The 15,727-nt window shown below is 36.9% G+C and overlaps 1 protein-coding gene across 1 annotated transcript in view; it reads right to left on the reverse strand.

Annotated features, from left to right (window-relative positions):
• The window catches only part of LOC107574210 (ALK tyrosine kinase receptor-like), a gene marked incomplete at its 5' end in the record, with an annotated part of 84,278 nt that overhangs the window by 41,260 nt on the left and 27,291 nt on the right, over nucleotides 1-15,727 (reverse strand). The window contains 3 exons of the mRNA XM_016260669.1: nucleotides 2,989-3,108; nucleotides 8,794-8,888; nucleotides 10,980-11,146. Of these exons, the coding sequence (XP_016116155.1) occupies nucleotides 2,989-3,108; nucleotides 8,794-8,888; nucleotides 10,980-11,146 (382 nt within the window). The remainder of the gene's footprint in view (nucleotides 1-2,988; nucleotides 3,109-8,793; nucleotides 8,889-10,979; nucleotides 11,147-15,727) is intronic.

Here is a 15,727-nt window from a genome sequence, read left to right on the forward strand (position 1 = left end):
TGACTTGAGTGCATTTTTTTTCCCATTGCTCCATTAACCACAGCAATGTGCCATCTGTTGATACTTTTCAACTGTTGCACGGTGTGTATTATGATACCACAAACTCATAACTGAAGCTGAGACTCAAAAATCCCAAACACTTCACAGACAGCATTACATTTTTTCATCAAATTATTGATGAAAGTGTATTTATAATTAACAAATGTTGGTCATAACAAGTAATGAAATCTATTCATAGTCCATTCAATGGATGTCTGATGTCTGACACAAAGTTGTGTTTTCATAGTTCATGAAAAATATTATGAAATGTGAGTTCCACTCAACTATGACTAGATTATAAACCTCTCAATGCAATAATCATGTTTGCAAATGGTCTGTAAATTGGCCTGACTATATCATTTGGGCTTGGTAAGATTATTATTATTATTATTATTACTACTATTAAAATAAAATTTAAGAGAAAATTATCTTATGCTCTACAGTAAAAAAAAAAAAAAAAATGTCATGCAATATTTAATTTAAATTTGTAAATAGTAATTTAAAATTCTAATACATTTTAATTAAGTTATTCTTTAGCAAAGTTTTTGTTTTCATCTACAGGATTATTTGATGAATAGAAAGTACAAAACAAAAAAATAAACTTTCTGTCTTGACTTGAGTGCATTTTTTTTCCCATTGCTCCATTAACCACAGCATAACAGCACTGCAAATGTGCCATCTGTTGATACTTTTCAACTGTAGCACGGTGTGTATTATGATACCACAAACTCATAACTGAAGCTGAGACTCAAAAATCCCAAACACTTCACAGACAGCATTACATTTTTTCATCAAAATATTGATGAAAGTGTATTTATAATTAACAAATGTTGGTCATAACAAGTAATGAAATCTATTCATAGTCCATTCAATGGATGTCTGATGTCTGACACAAAGTTGTGTTTTCATAGTTCATGAAAAATATTATGAAATGTGAGTTCCACTCAACTATGACTGGATTATAAACCTCTCAATGCAATAATCATGTTTGCAAATGGTCAGTAAATTGGCCTGACTATATCATTTGGGCTTGGTAAGATTATTATTATTATTATTATTATTATTATTACTACTATTAAAATACAATTTAAGAGAAAATTATCTTATGCTCTACAGTAAAAAAAAAAAAAATGTCATGAAATGTTTAATTTAAATTTGTAAATAATAATTTAAAATTCTAATACATTTTAATTAAGTTATTCTTTAGCAAAGTTTTTTTTTTTCATTTACAGGATTATTTGATGAATAGAAAGTACAAAACAAAAAAAAAAACTTTATTTTTGTAAGTGTACATTTATGTACGGTCACTTTTGATTAATTTAATGCATCTTTCATAATTAAAAGTATTAATTTATTAAAAACTAAAATAAACTAATAGACTCGAGAACCACTCTCTTCAAAAACCAACACTATTGCAAACAGTAATTAAAGGGACCTCAACGCAAGCAAATTTCAAGCACATCTGAAAAAGAAAATGGTAATAAAGAAATTAAACTATCATCAATGAACATGAAATGTATCCTAAGTTGTAATGACTCGTATACTCCCCCTCACCACTACATGCAACAGTTTACAGAGCTACAAAGTTCAAGATGATAAAAACAATGAGGTGTTAGCAAGAAAAAATCAAACAGTCAGTTTCATAGAAAATTCAGCACTGAATCTTCCTCCTTTTGCCTTTTCAGACTCTGCAGAGAAGAGTTGGACAGTGTTTTGTTTTTACCGCTCACAGCTGCACTACACCAGAGAACGGCCTGTGTGAATGAAGCTTGCTAATGAGTCTTGATGAATACCATATTAGTTGCTCGTTCAGATTTATTAAGGACGAAATGGCGTGGGAGTCATTTCGCAAACACTCAAGCACACCGTATTGATAAATGGCTATGCTCAAATGAGCATGAACATAAGAGGAACACCTGTATATTCTATGAGCAAGCAGATCAGTCTTCCCAATGCTGATGGCATTTGGTAGGACATTTTCAAAGGTCATGTGCTAGATGGCTGATTTTATAAATGATTTGTGCATGTTCAATAGACAATCATGCTAATGTGAAGCAACGTTTTACAATACAGCCTTTAGGAACAATTCTGATCATTTGAAAGCATTAATATGAAATTTCAACTCTGGATATAGTATTGTGACAGAGTATGTTTTAGGCCTTTTTCATATTTAATTTGATTACAGAATGGCACCTGCACAAACACATTTAAGAGACTGGAAGAATGCGAGCTGTTTTTGAAAGCAATTTGAGATGAGCAGCTATGAGAAATTCAAAAAGCTGTAGTGTGAAAGCACCCGTAGATTATATAACCGGCCTTTCAACAGTGTTTGATTTTAAGAAAATTGTGCGGCAATAGCCCAGTAGATGGCACACTTTCTTTTCTCTGCAGTGCACTTCCATGACAGAGAGAGAGAGAGAAATGGAGAGAGACAGTATCTGAGCCTCTGTTCATAAGCATTCATCTTCTGTATCCATTAGAAGTCCAACATATTTGGTGTACTCAAGCATTTCAACAATTTCAGTATGCTCAGAAGGAATTACGTGGTCTGGACTTTGAATTAGGTGCTCTGATGTTTGCAGTGCATAACTCATAACTTGCTGTGAAAACAAAGATTCCAGAGTTTTTATAAAGCATGGCGCTACCATTTTTGGAATTAGTGTTGTTTAGATCTGGCATCTGTGTTGTCAAAATATGTATTTAGCATTATTTGAGAAACTGATTGGTGTGTGTTTCAATTAGCATTATCCCAAGAACAATAGGTTGACACCTAGGTTATTATATTTTTGAAAAATGTTCTACTTTTTATTTTTATTTTGCTTTGTATGTTGATTTTCTATTGCAATTGCAAATTGGGGGCACATATCAGTCAGAACAAGCTAGATAAAAGTCCGAAATGACTCAAAAAACGACAAACAGCTCAAACACATGAAAGTAGCTAAAACTCACATTCTGTAGACGCTCCAGGCCCTCCATAGAGTGCTGTAGTGGTCTTGATGTTCTCATTGCTTGGTGTGAACAGCACTTGCGTGGGGTTTGTGGGAGCCACCGGAGGAAATTCTCCATTGGCTGAAGATGAGAGAAAAGACACAATACATTGTTGTGGTCCAGCAATACTCCTGCAGCTAGAGAAAATGTTGCAGGCATTGTTAAAACACAGTTTCTGTAAGCCTATAGATAATAGCTGCATTTTGGCTCAATAAAAAGTACTTTTAGATAATACATTTCATGACAATTTCAGTTCTAAAGCTGGTAATGGTAGCCATATCTTTGTCTTGAGAATTGTTTGAATAAATGAGACATGCACTGAAAAATGGTTCAACTGTTTGCATATCTTTCAAATGTTAATGGTATGCTAATGCGGTTGCTTGCTGATGATGTAGCAGTCTCAAATGGGTGAACACTTGACCTCGGAATCTTGATATGCATTACTCAACAGGGAAAATTCCATGTCACTTAGTCACTACTTAAACATGCACATCACAATGGACCAAAAATGTGATATACAAATAAAATATAACATTTAGTGATAATTGCTAATGCATCAAGCATTTATGGCTATCTATCATTTTTATTTTAATTGGCAAAGCTGTAACATCTAAGCCTGATGCCTTTGCATTTCATGAGGATTTTTTTCACTCTTTGACATTTCCATCACCTCCCATCATACAATGTTCATGTGGGGGGGGGTATTTTATGGACAGGCCCTCTTGGAGCTTAAACATGCAGAATATAGAGCAGTTTGGGTAAAACATATATTGTCTATAAAATTTTATACCAATTGCATTGTCCAGTTCTTGATTCTGGGCTGTGCGGTGTTGATTGTGCAGCTATGAAGTAGTCCAGGATTGTTAAACACATAACACTGGCAAATCAATTTTCAGTTTTGGGCTGCTTTAAAGAAGATATTTTATTGGTGGCACAAGGTTCAGAAAACCTGAAAACCACATACATGTGGTGACCATGGTATAAGCAGTGAATTCAGATGAAGCTGGAAGTCAGAGCTGTTTCCTGCCCACTGTCAGTTTCTCTTAAGGGGGATGTCAGATGAGGACTTTTATATGCATGCTTTGTAGTCTACATAGCAGTACTTATTGGAGAGCTGCAGGGAGAACGATCAATCAAACATGTGCAAACTTGTAAAATTATCTTGACACAATAATAGGTAAGAATAAATGGAAATTGCAGCTACAATTGTAAGCTTGAAAACTTAAGCCACACTTTAAAAAATATATATGGATTTCATTGCATTGTATGACAAAATATCAAACAACAAAGTGTCACCTGTAGATATTAATGTATGAGGTCAGTTTTCGTCATGTTCACTCTACCAAATGAAAAAGCAGTTAAGTTACATCTAGTTAAGTCATGAATCTCTTGATGGTGCAGGCTGATGGTCCTTAATGCAATCTGCTTGCTGTCACATCATCAGTTCATGGCAGAAGCTGATTGGTCTCTGCTACATCTACAGCCAATGAGCTTGCTGCCTTACATTTAGGTTGTTTGGTTCTATGTTTGCTGTAAGCAAGACCTCAATTTCCCCCAGCTCCACTCGTACAGATAGACTACGGGTCATTTTATGTATGCTAGCTGTGCAACAGCACTACATCTTACATGTCCACAGCTGTTTATCTGATGATGTATTGCCAGTAGCAAATCTTTTGGGGCTGCTAAAACTGGGATGGAGATAAATTAAGGGAACTTAAACACACAACATGCAGCACATGAAAAGCATTGACACATTTTCTTGAACTATGTTTTCGGGTTGCAAATCAGAGCAATTCTCTTTGGACAACATAATATCTGACTCCAGCTGCCAGATACATTCATAATATTTCATCTTGAGGCTAGATTTTTATATATATATATATATATATTTTTTTTTTTTTTTCTAGTAACTGCTGATTGAGTCCAAATTATAAGCCTGGACTCTTCGCAGACAGTAGGTCAAACAAAATCAAGACCAATATATTGAACATAACTTTCGACATTCTTTATCTCCCTTTGTCTACAATTAAGTATTCCAATATCTCCATTCAAATGGCATCTCTGGCACATATAATCCCTGTGAGATACATCGGAGAGTTCCACTCATGTTGCTGAGAAAGCAGGGTATTCCAAGTCGCTCGTTAGGGAAACACCAAACCATCGCTGAGCAGCTGGCATTGTCATAAAAGCAGCACTGGGTGATTTTATGAGGTTTGGGCACCACAGGTAGAGTCGTAGAATGATTTTTTTTTTTACTGTTCCATCACAGGCTGCCGCTCTGGGTAGGCTATGCAGATTTTATTATTGATATGGCTGTCTGTTCCGAAGAGGAAACTAATAAAAACAGGATAAGAGAGTCTGCCACCATACCAAAGCCAGGAAATAGAGGTAAACACCCACATAGCGAATCCAATGCCATCTGCTTCAATTGGAGAAGAGTGAGATGAAGTTACGGCCCTTACAGGAAAGACACACAACAATAGAACTGTTCAATCTATTTATCACCACATGACAGAGGCCACGCCCACAGCAAAATTGGTTTGTGCAGTTTTTTGCAGTAGAATGTTACCACAACCTCATCACAGTGGTAGTCCTACTGGAGCCATCTGGGGTTAAGAGCCTTGTACCATGAAACAATGTTAATAGATCATAGCTTGTGATTTGTGGGGATAAAAGCAACCTTCTGGTTACCAGCTCTGAGCTTTAACCACAAAACCAGGGCTTTTCAGCTCCAGTCCTCCAGGCTATATATATATATATATATATTTTTTTTTTTTTCTAGTAACTGCTGATTGAGTCCAAATTATAAGCCTGGACTCTTCGCAGACAGTAGGTCAAACAAAATCAAGACCAATATATTGAACATAACTTTCGACATTCTTTATCTCCCTTTGTCTACAATTAAGTATTCCAATATCTCCATTCAAATGGCATCTCTGGCACATATAATCCCTGTGAGATACATCGGAGAGTTCCACTCATGTTGCTGAGAAAGCAGGGTATTCCAAGTCGCTCGTTAGGGAAACACCAAACCATCGCTGAGCAGCTGGCATTGTCATAAAAGCAGCACTGGGTGATTTTATGAGGTTTGGGCACCACAGGTAGAGTCGTAGAATGATTTTTTTTTTTACTGTTCCATCACAGGCTGCCGCTCTGGGTAGGCTATGCAGATTTTATTATTGATATGGCTGTCTGTTCCGAAGAGGAAACTAATAAAAACAGGATAAGAGAGTCTGCCACCATACCAAAGCCAGGAAATAGAGGTAAACACCCACATAGCGAATCCAATGCCATCTGCTTCAATTGGAGAAGAGTGAGATGAAGTTACGGCCCTTACAGGAAAGACACACAACAATAGAACTGTTCAATCTATTTATCACCACATGACAGAGGCCACGCCCACAGCAAAATTGGTTTGTGCAGTTTTTTGCAGTAGAATGTTACCACAACCTCATCACAGTGGTAGTCCTACTGGAGCCATCTGGGGTTAAGAGTATGACATGAAACAATGTTAATAGATCATAGCTTGTGATTTGTGGGGATAAAAGCAACCTTCTGGTTACCAGCTCTGAGCTTTAACCACAAAACCAGGGCTTTTCAGCTCCAGTCCTCCAGGCTTCAAGGCCTCTGTCCTCCAGATTTTAGTTTCAACATTCAGACATGTTGAGCATTTCTGCATCTGTTACAGAATTTTAATGAATTAGTAAGTTTTAGGTATTTTATTAAGCATTAACTTTGAATAAGTGGTTTCTGCTTAGTAGAATATTTGGATGTTTAGCAGTAAGTAGTAGTTTAGCCGTTTTATTTATATTTAATTTGTCTTTTTAATTACGTTTCTTTTTAGCTTTCTAAAAAATAATGTATGTATATAAGTATATATACATACTTATTATTATTATTATTATTATTATTATGTTTTTTTCCCTCAGGTTGATTTTATTTCTTTTTTAGTTTACAAATAGTTTGTTTTTCTTTATAGTTTAAAAATGTTGACAATGGCGGGAAATGTAGGTGTTTATATTAAAATCTCACTAAGACTAGAATAATTTTTAATTTGTTAAAAACTGAATAAGCAATGAGGATTCTCTAGGAGAATCTTAATTATAGTCTACTTTCATTCATTGTTCATTCATGATCATTCATACTACATTAAATAATGTTAAGTTATACAACAACAATAAACATTTAAACACAAAAATTAACATTAATCAAGAGTAATGTATGCTGTGATAGCATTATAATTTGTTACTTGATGATAGCCATTGCATTAACTAAAGCTAACAAATACAAGCTTATGGTAATGTGTTTACCAAAATCCATTTGATTCCTGATTTTGGTATAGTTGGCAATCTGAGCATAGTTTATGACACCGAAATTAAATTTATCCTGTAACTGAAGGAGGCTGATGTCACATTACTTCAGCATTTTTTTTTTCCTCTGGAGAAAAAAAAATCTAAGATTCATCCATTCTATCTCATTGCTGTAGGAAAAACAACTGATCTTGTGTGGTTTTTCTATCCTACGGGCCTTGTCCCCATATTATGTAGCATGCACCAAATTTTAAACAATTACATTTTAAACAAATCAGTCATGTCAACGATACACAATGCTTACCCTTGGAAACAATGCTGGATGCTTAGACCGCCAACCCTAGTGTGTTGATGTATAACTATAATATTTCATTTAGGCAGGGAATGAGGGCATAATGTATAACTCTACACATTCCAAAGTGTCATCGGAAAGGGAAATGGCAGAGAGGATGGAATAAATGGCAGCCGCAGTGCTGCCGTATCGAATCAATGTGTGGCAGAAAATGGCGTCAGATACAAATTGCTGGGCAAATATTTCATGGAGCAAGTGAGCCATTCAACATCAGTGGCACTCTCTCTCATGCCAACGGAGAGAGATTAGGACGCTTTGTGAAGCGCTCAGATCTTATAAAGATATATATCTCATCGTGTCTAATGATGCTTTAAAGTCATCACACTGTGAGGATTAAAGTCCCAGCCATCAAGAGAGAATATTCCCTGCGCATATTATTAATGTATGTTCAGGTTAAGCTGTCTGCTTTGCTGTTTATTACTGGTCCTTAATGTAAGGATACACTATTGAAAGCTAAAACAAAACTGGAATTATTAGTCAGTGCCAAGTTGATTCGATCTGCCAAACGCTGAAGGAAACGCATTGGTTCTTTCAAAGAAAAAAGTGAGACACCATAAGGATTACAAATAAATGATGTTATCCTGTTTAATCCAAGAGGTTTGCATTAATGATTCCAATTCCTGTTCTTTTCCCAGCTGCGCAATATCCAATGCTGATCTCCTTCAAATCCCTATAAACAGCCCCCTCAGACGCCTCACAGTTTCGTGCACAATCAAAATGTGGAACTCAAGAGGATGCTTTTCTCATCAATGTCCTCTTAGCACTGGCTTAAATGTCTTGTCATTCTTGTGTCATCATTGACCTGGCAATTGATTTAACGTGTCAGACTCGCTGTACAAAGATTTGATTCCAGCCTCAGTAGAACTTTCGGAAAGTCCTGTATACAAACATTGCAAGCCAATTCATTTTCACAATTCACCAATTTCAATTCATTTTCATATACATGTGCATTTACATGTGGTCCGAACAAAACTACCAGCCACTAAAACAACAATGAGTGGATGGTTAACGCTTACATTAATTATTTCTTATTAAAATGGTTACTTCTCGCATATCAGGATAGAAAATGGTAGATAATGAATAAAGAAAAGCTGTAATACTTACTTTCAAGGAAGCATTCCATGCTCAGAGTGAAGTTATCCACAGCAAATGCAATTCCTGCACTAGAGGAAATATCAGCACTGAACTGCAGGTAGAACCTGAATGTGTGACAGAGAAAATTAAAGATACATTAAAGAGAGTGAGGATATTTTCACACACACACACACACACACATATATATAAGTGTGGTAATACAGCAGGAAAATGAATAGCTTGGAATAATACACACTAGAAATGAAATACTAAACATGTCAGAAAACGTCTCGGTTATGTATGGTAACCCTCGTTCTCTGAAGGAGGGAACGGAGGCGTCACGTCGGATGACCGACGAAATTGGGCTCTCGCTTAGAGGGACCAATCTACTTCGAGTGTAAACTAAACGAGCCAATGCACATTGGCATGCGATTATTGCATCCAGCTGCTGCTGATCACATCGTGCTTGCAGGTAACGGAGTCCGGTCCGCAACTCCGAGATGGTCATACCCCCGCAATGGGAGCATGAGCCATCCACGAAAGCCACCTCAGCGTGCTTCATGCCCAGGCACGAGAGGCAGCGATCGTGACCATCACCCAGCGCCAGGTAACGACCTCATCCAAAAACGCCTGGGTGATACGTTGTCTATAGCAAGACCCACCTCGTCTTTATAAAGACGTAACGTCAAGTTTGCCAAGCAACGTCGTCTTTAAAAAGACGCACCCGAAATTGCTCTTTTAGGGGAAAAAGCTCTTTTAGCGTGCTGAGGCGCACAGGGGAGATGATCATCTGCAACACAAACAGGGGGTAGTGCAGCCTGATGTGTGCAACCCACTTGACACGGGAAACCACCACCGCTGAAGCGCCGTCCGCCAACACGAAGAGCTCTCCAAGAGCGCGCTGAACTCGTTCAGTCTTCTTCTCTCAGTAGAGTACTCAGGAGCAGAACGATGTGATCGCTCGGCTCCGAAGCGAAAAGTTGAATATGCGCTGCATCTGCTGCCTACTTATACTCACGCTGTGATCAGCAGCAGCTGGATGCAATAATCGCATGCCAATGTGCATTGGCTCGTTTAGTTTACACTCAAAGTAGATTGGGCCCTCTAAGCGAGATCCCAATTTCGTCGGTCATCCGACGTGACGTCGAGAGTGACCGACTGAAAGGGAACATGCTCATGATGTCATTCCAAACCACATCAATTTTTTGTCAGTCCAACAAAAAACAAGATTATAAGCAAAATGTCCAGGCTGCTCTTTTCCTTAATTAAATAATAATAATAATGGGTACTTGTCTAAAAGCAAACAGCACTCTCTATATAGTGTGTGAGTAAGCAACTGAGTAAATAAATAAATAAAGATTTATGTGAACACATTATTTTTGTCACTTAATTGTTTTATGTAGAACTGATGTACACTACATGATTAAATAATATAATTGCACATTTGTTTTAGTCTATGACTACAGTAGAACCCATCAAATTCCTAATGCTACATTATTTTGATTAAATCCCTGGGATTTAAAACCCCTCCCCCTTTATTAACTAATATTTCTAATAACAATAAATGGGTCAGAATCGGCTCTTTGGGTCACAGGGCTTGCAGCTATACTGTGAAGTGTTGAATAAATAAAAAAAATTGGACTACAGCAAGAAAAGGAAGGAGGCCAGGAATGCAATTTTAATCGCCCTCTGTGGACTGGAATTAGCGAGGCTCCGGATAACAAGAGCGGTGGTTGGGGCTTGGGGAATTGTGCGGGTTTTGGGAGGGTTAGATGAGATTCCAATCAAACATGTAGAGATGTAAAAGCCTTTTTCTTCTGCCCTCCTTACTCTTACAAGTCAAGAACTGTTTCTAATTGGAGGGAAAGTGTGGATGAATGGTGAGCCTCCTCATTGATTTTATTTTATTTTTTTACTTCTGGATAGAGTGATAAGGTGAGCACGGGATGTGGAGTGCTGTGCCTGGACCATAGACAGGGACGTGGCACCAGTGCGATTAAATGTGTGGGTTTGTGTGAAACCAAATGCAAATGACTACAGTTTGCACAATGGTGAGCGAAAACTTCTTGCGTATGCATCTGAAACTTGAATTTGCATGAATTCTTAGTGGAAACATTCCTGCAATTGTTTACCTGATTATGCCATTGTTACGTTTCAAATCAAGTGCATACTCTGACCACGTTCAGCATAAATTTCATGGTTGTGACTAGACTTACAGATCCACCAAACCGAAGAGTGGTAGGGTAATGAGTTTCCACCCTTTCCCCATATTAGCTTCGCTTGTTGAGTTCCAGAGACTCCGCTGACCCTCAGGACCTGTGCTGTTCTCTATAATCCAGAGAGATAGCACTCCATTTGAAGATCCACACACCCAGAACTTAACCTATAGAAGAGATCACAAGATTAGATTTAAACATTGACGCATGTGCCGTCAACCATTCTTTTCCAGTCTCGAAGTTGGCAGTCATTTATTGAATGTTTACGCATAATCTATTCTCAGCCTCAAATGGACAACCCACAGCCCTTTCACTGATCGTTTGTTGCATATTGCACACAACAGCCAAAAACTGGCAGAAAACCAGCAGTTATAATATGCAAAGGAAATCTGGTTTATTACAGAAAGTGCCTTATTCACAGAAGTTTCTGCCAGGAGCTTTTCTAGGCACTTTTTGAGTGGCACAATTAACGTTTGTATACATTTGCTACTAAGCATTTTTGCAGTAATTCATCAAATGTTTAAAACAGGCACATATCCAGATGTGCAGTGCAGTCAAGCACCCTTTAGGCCTTTAAGAGAGCAGTTCAGGTACTTGGTTTGCATTGGTGAAGTGATACTGCACAGTCCCAGCAAAGTGCACCCGACAGTGGTAGTCTGCTGGATTCTTCATAACCTAGCACTCAGATTTGCATAATTCATAGGGTACCAGGTGCAATAACAATGTAGACAGCTCATGCAAATTAATAAAGCAGGAGGTAATCTTTTTAACAATTGGGCATTATATGTATCCATAAGCAGAAGTTTGTTGTTGTTGTTGTTGTTTTTTCAGTCATATATGTTAAAGGAGTATTCAACACAAGTTGAGCTCAGTCAACAACACAATGATGATGATAATACTACTACTACTACTACTACTAATAATAATAATACATTTTATTTATGGTCGTCTAACATGACACTCAAGGACACCTTAAATAAAACCCATAAAACAGTTAACAAACAATAAATGTCACAACCCACAATAATATCTATACAATCATTACATAAAATATCAACCGTATGCTTGTCTTCAAATGAAACAATGATCTAAAGTTGATTACCATACATCAAATGACTTACAAAGGAATAGGGCCAATCCATAAATAATAAAATGCTTACTCATACATTTTTTTATAGAATAAATACTCATTTTTTTAAATAAATGATTAATGTAGGTGGTTTTATAAACATATACGATTCAAATTTCTGCCCTTAAATCCTCCAAAAATTGGCCCAATTTTACTTCCATGACTTTTTTTTGTTAACTTCAGCTTAACTTCTACTGAACTCCTCATATTTATTTAAATTATTATTTATTTATTTATTTTTTGGATGAACATAAACTATGATGATAAAATCTACATGCATTTCCACAAATATATTTGTTGTCATTCATGAACCAGGACTGCTGCACTATTATGTTATGTCATCATGGATTTCATATTCACCCATCCTACCACAAATCGTGGTCAGTCACTTTTCCATGTTAATCAGTGGTTCTTGGTCAAATGAAGCCGCAAAATAGACAAGGCTTTGTGTCGATGTCAAAAATCTGGCTCTGTGAGACAATGTGTGATCTAGTGCAGGTTGCAACCCTTGTATCACATCTGCTCTGAGGTTCATCTATTATGAGGTACCTTTATTTCGGGCGACTTGCAGCAGGTTGTGAAAACGGCAGCTGTTGAAAGGAGCAAGGCTTCTCCTATTACAGAAGCCGCGCTGAGAACAGTGGCTAGGGGGAGAGATCACAAGTCGTGATCTACAGTCTTGGTTCGTGTCTGGATCTAGTCCAATATTCTGTCATGTCCCGCTGTGCTTCCACACCGCTCTGGGCACCGTTCATACAAGAGTAAGCCCTCACCTCAAATCTAACTAAAGCTGTCAGTCAAGACTTCTCATAAAGCCCAAATGCCTACCTCCCCACCTGTGTTCCTATTTATCTACACTCCATAATCTCCTTGACATTTTCTCTATTTTTCTTACTTTAAATTTTTTATCCCACTGTTTCTCTCTCTCCTCCATCTCTGTCAGTCTGCGTACCCTTCGTTCCCTCTGAAACTGGCTGTTTGAATGTTTTTCTTCTTCAGGAAGTCTTTTGCAGTTGTGTAATCCCCCCCCCCTTCCCAGCAGGTGTGTGTGTGTGAGCCACAGACTGATGGGGTCAAGGTCTATGAATTCTGAATCTAAAACGGCTGAGACGGTATTTCAAAAGCTTTCCATCTAGGCAAGAGCCAGACAGTTTTCCATTCTTCAAAACGGACATTAACATTTCACATTTGGTTGCCAAATTTCCATGTAATTACATTCAAATGACATTGAAATGTGGGTACAACAATAACCTTCTGACACTGGGCTATATTCTGTCAGTAGCTATTACAAAAGCAACTCATTACAGCTATTGTGCATCCTAAAAATGTCACATATAGCCTTAAACATCGAAGTAGTACTAGGTCAAACCAAATCAACGTTGTGAAACATTTCGGATTTGCAGGCTAGCAATAAAACTATTTGACAAAAAAAAAAAAAAGACTACAGTGTAAGAGCTATTGTAATCACCCTTGACAATTTATCAAAAAAGAACAAACAAACAAAAAAGTGATTGTATATGTGAAACGGTACACATTATGCAAGGATAAAAATAAAATAAAAAAATCACATAGCAGTACGTTAAAACGGTCAAAAGCCAAAAAGCTATTTTTAGTTAAAATGGTGAAAATAGTCAAAAGACCTCAATATATTGAAATAGTGAGTGATGCCCATCTTGGAAATAAAACTGCAAATGCATGTATTTTAACATTTTTAATTCAATTTTGTGTAGAATTGTCTTAAACCTATTTGTAGTTAAAATTATGTGTCAAAAAGAAAATGTAAAAAAAATTGCAATCTGATATATTAGTTCATTCATCACACTGGGAACAGAAGGTCACATCAGGTGTACAACACAGCATGCTGTACAATTTATTTGTTTTGAATAAATTTGATTACATTTGTTAAATTTATTCAACAATTAATTTATTGAGATGCTTTTTACACATTTTAATAGGACATTATTACTGTTGGAAATATATTTAAGACAATATTTAACTATATAGTATATGATGAATCACATTCTCTGACAATCTCTCTCTCTCTCTCTCTCTCATCACCACTGTTACCTTTAGCTCACTCAGTGGTGTTTGGATGGAGCTAAAAGAAGTCTGCAAAACTTCTTTGGATATGTATTGTGAAAAGCAGCATACAAATAAATATCAATCAAACTGAAAATGCTTTCATTCAGGTTTACACATCTAATTGCAATCTATCCTTTAACAGAGACTAAAGGGTTGCTTTAGTTCAGTGAAGATATAAAAGTTAGTTCTGTCTTGACAACTCTCTGAGAGTTTAGCATGGTAATACATGACAGTGTTATTGTGTTTGGTCTTGGCAGAATTGATCTGCTGCGCTGCTGCTGCTGCTGCGGCAGAGCAAGTACCGAGATTTGCTACTGCCAATACATCCACAGACATGCTTGTAGGAAATATATGAAGGTAAAATAGTAGCAAAGCTTGAGAGCTTGTTGATTTGAATGTGAGAACTTGTCATATTAATATTCGTATTTGTAAATTGAAATTTACACTCACAGCTCTGATGTGAAAAGCTGAATGTTTTGATTTGCACACACAGAAAACAATCAAAACACCTGTGTTCTGAATTTGAAGTTGCAGATTAATAGTTGCAAATGTGTAAAATGACATATTTACTTTTGCACTTTACTTCAGTTTCGATGTACAACCAGCACTTACAGCCTCTCTGATATGGCAGTACAACTTCAAATCCTAGCACTTTGACTTTTTGATACTCCTTTCGCAATATTTATGTAGCAAAAACTCACTTGTGCACTTGTACATGCAGATATGAGAGAGCAGAACCGGGGGGTGGGGCTGGGGTGCGAATGAAGTCATTTGATTGGTTGATGCCTGACCAATGAACAAGGCCAGTCAGCGCGACTTGCCGTGCAGAAAGAAAAAACATTTATGCAAATGTATCAGTAAAGCTCTCAAATTAGCCAAATTAGTTTTTACAGGATTTTAAGCCACTATTCATCTTGGCATTCAAGTATTATCTGGTAGACAAACAGTGCAACATATTTCATATGCTTATACTATATATTCCAGAGCAGTTTTGTTTACTGTGTGGAGACGTGCTGATATCGCGTTTGGTCTCGTTCTGTATCGCGTATCTTGTCAGTGTCTGCGCTTGCTTGGCCATTTGTTGTGGAAAAAATAAGGAAAGTGTGTTCAAGCGCCAGCAGAAAACAGTGTAAAGAAATAGTCTTTGAGAGAAGCAGTCTTTATCAGTGAAAGTTAAAAGCAGCTCGTAAGTGTATTTACTTGTCTCATTAGTGTTTAGTGCAGTTGTCATTGCTAAGAAACGCTTGTTTTGTTTACTGTGTGGAGATGTGCTGATATCGCGTTTGGTCTCGTTCTGTATCGCATATCTTGTCAGTGTCTGCGCTTGCTTGGCCATTTGTTGTGAAAAAAATATGGAAAGTGTGTCCAGCTGAATTAATTTAGTATTTTGTTAGACGGGTATAAAAAGTGTATTGAATTATTGAATTTATAAATGTGTATGTGTGTGTGTATATATATATATATATAAATATATATATATATATATATGTATGTGTGTGTGGTTGTACATACACATATATGTAGTTGTTTTTTTGGT

This window comes from Sinocyclocheilus grahami, unplaced genomic scaffold (assembly GCF_001515645.1).
Source record: "Sinocyclocheilus grahami isolate Dianchi unplaced genomic scaffold, SAMN03320097.WGS_v1.1 scaffold2146.1, whole genome shotgun sequence".
Lineage (NCBI taxonomy): Eukaryota > Metazoa > Chordata > Actinopteri > Cypriniformes > Cyprinidae > Sinocyclocheilus > Sinocyclocheilus grahami.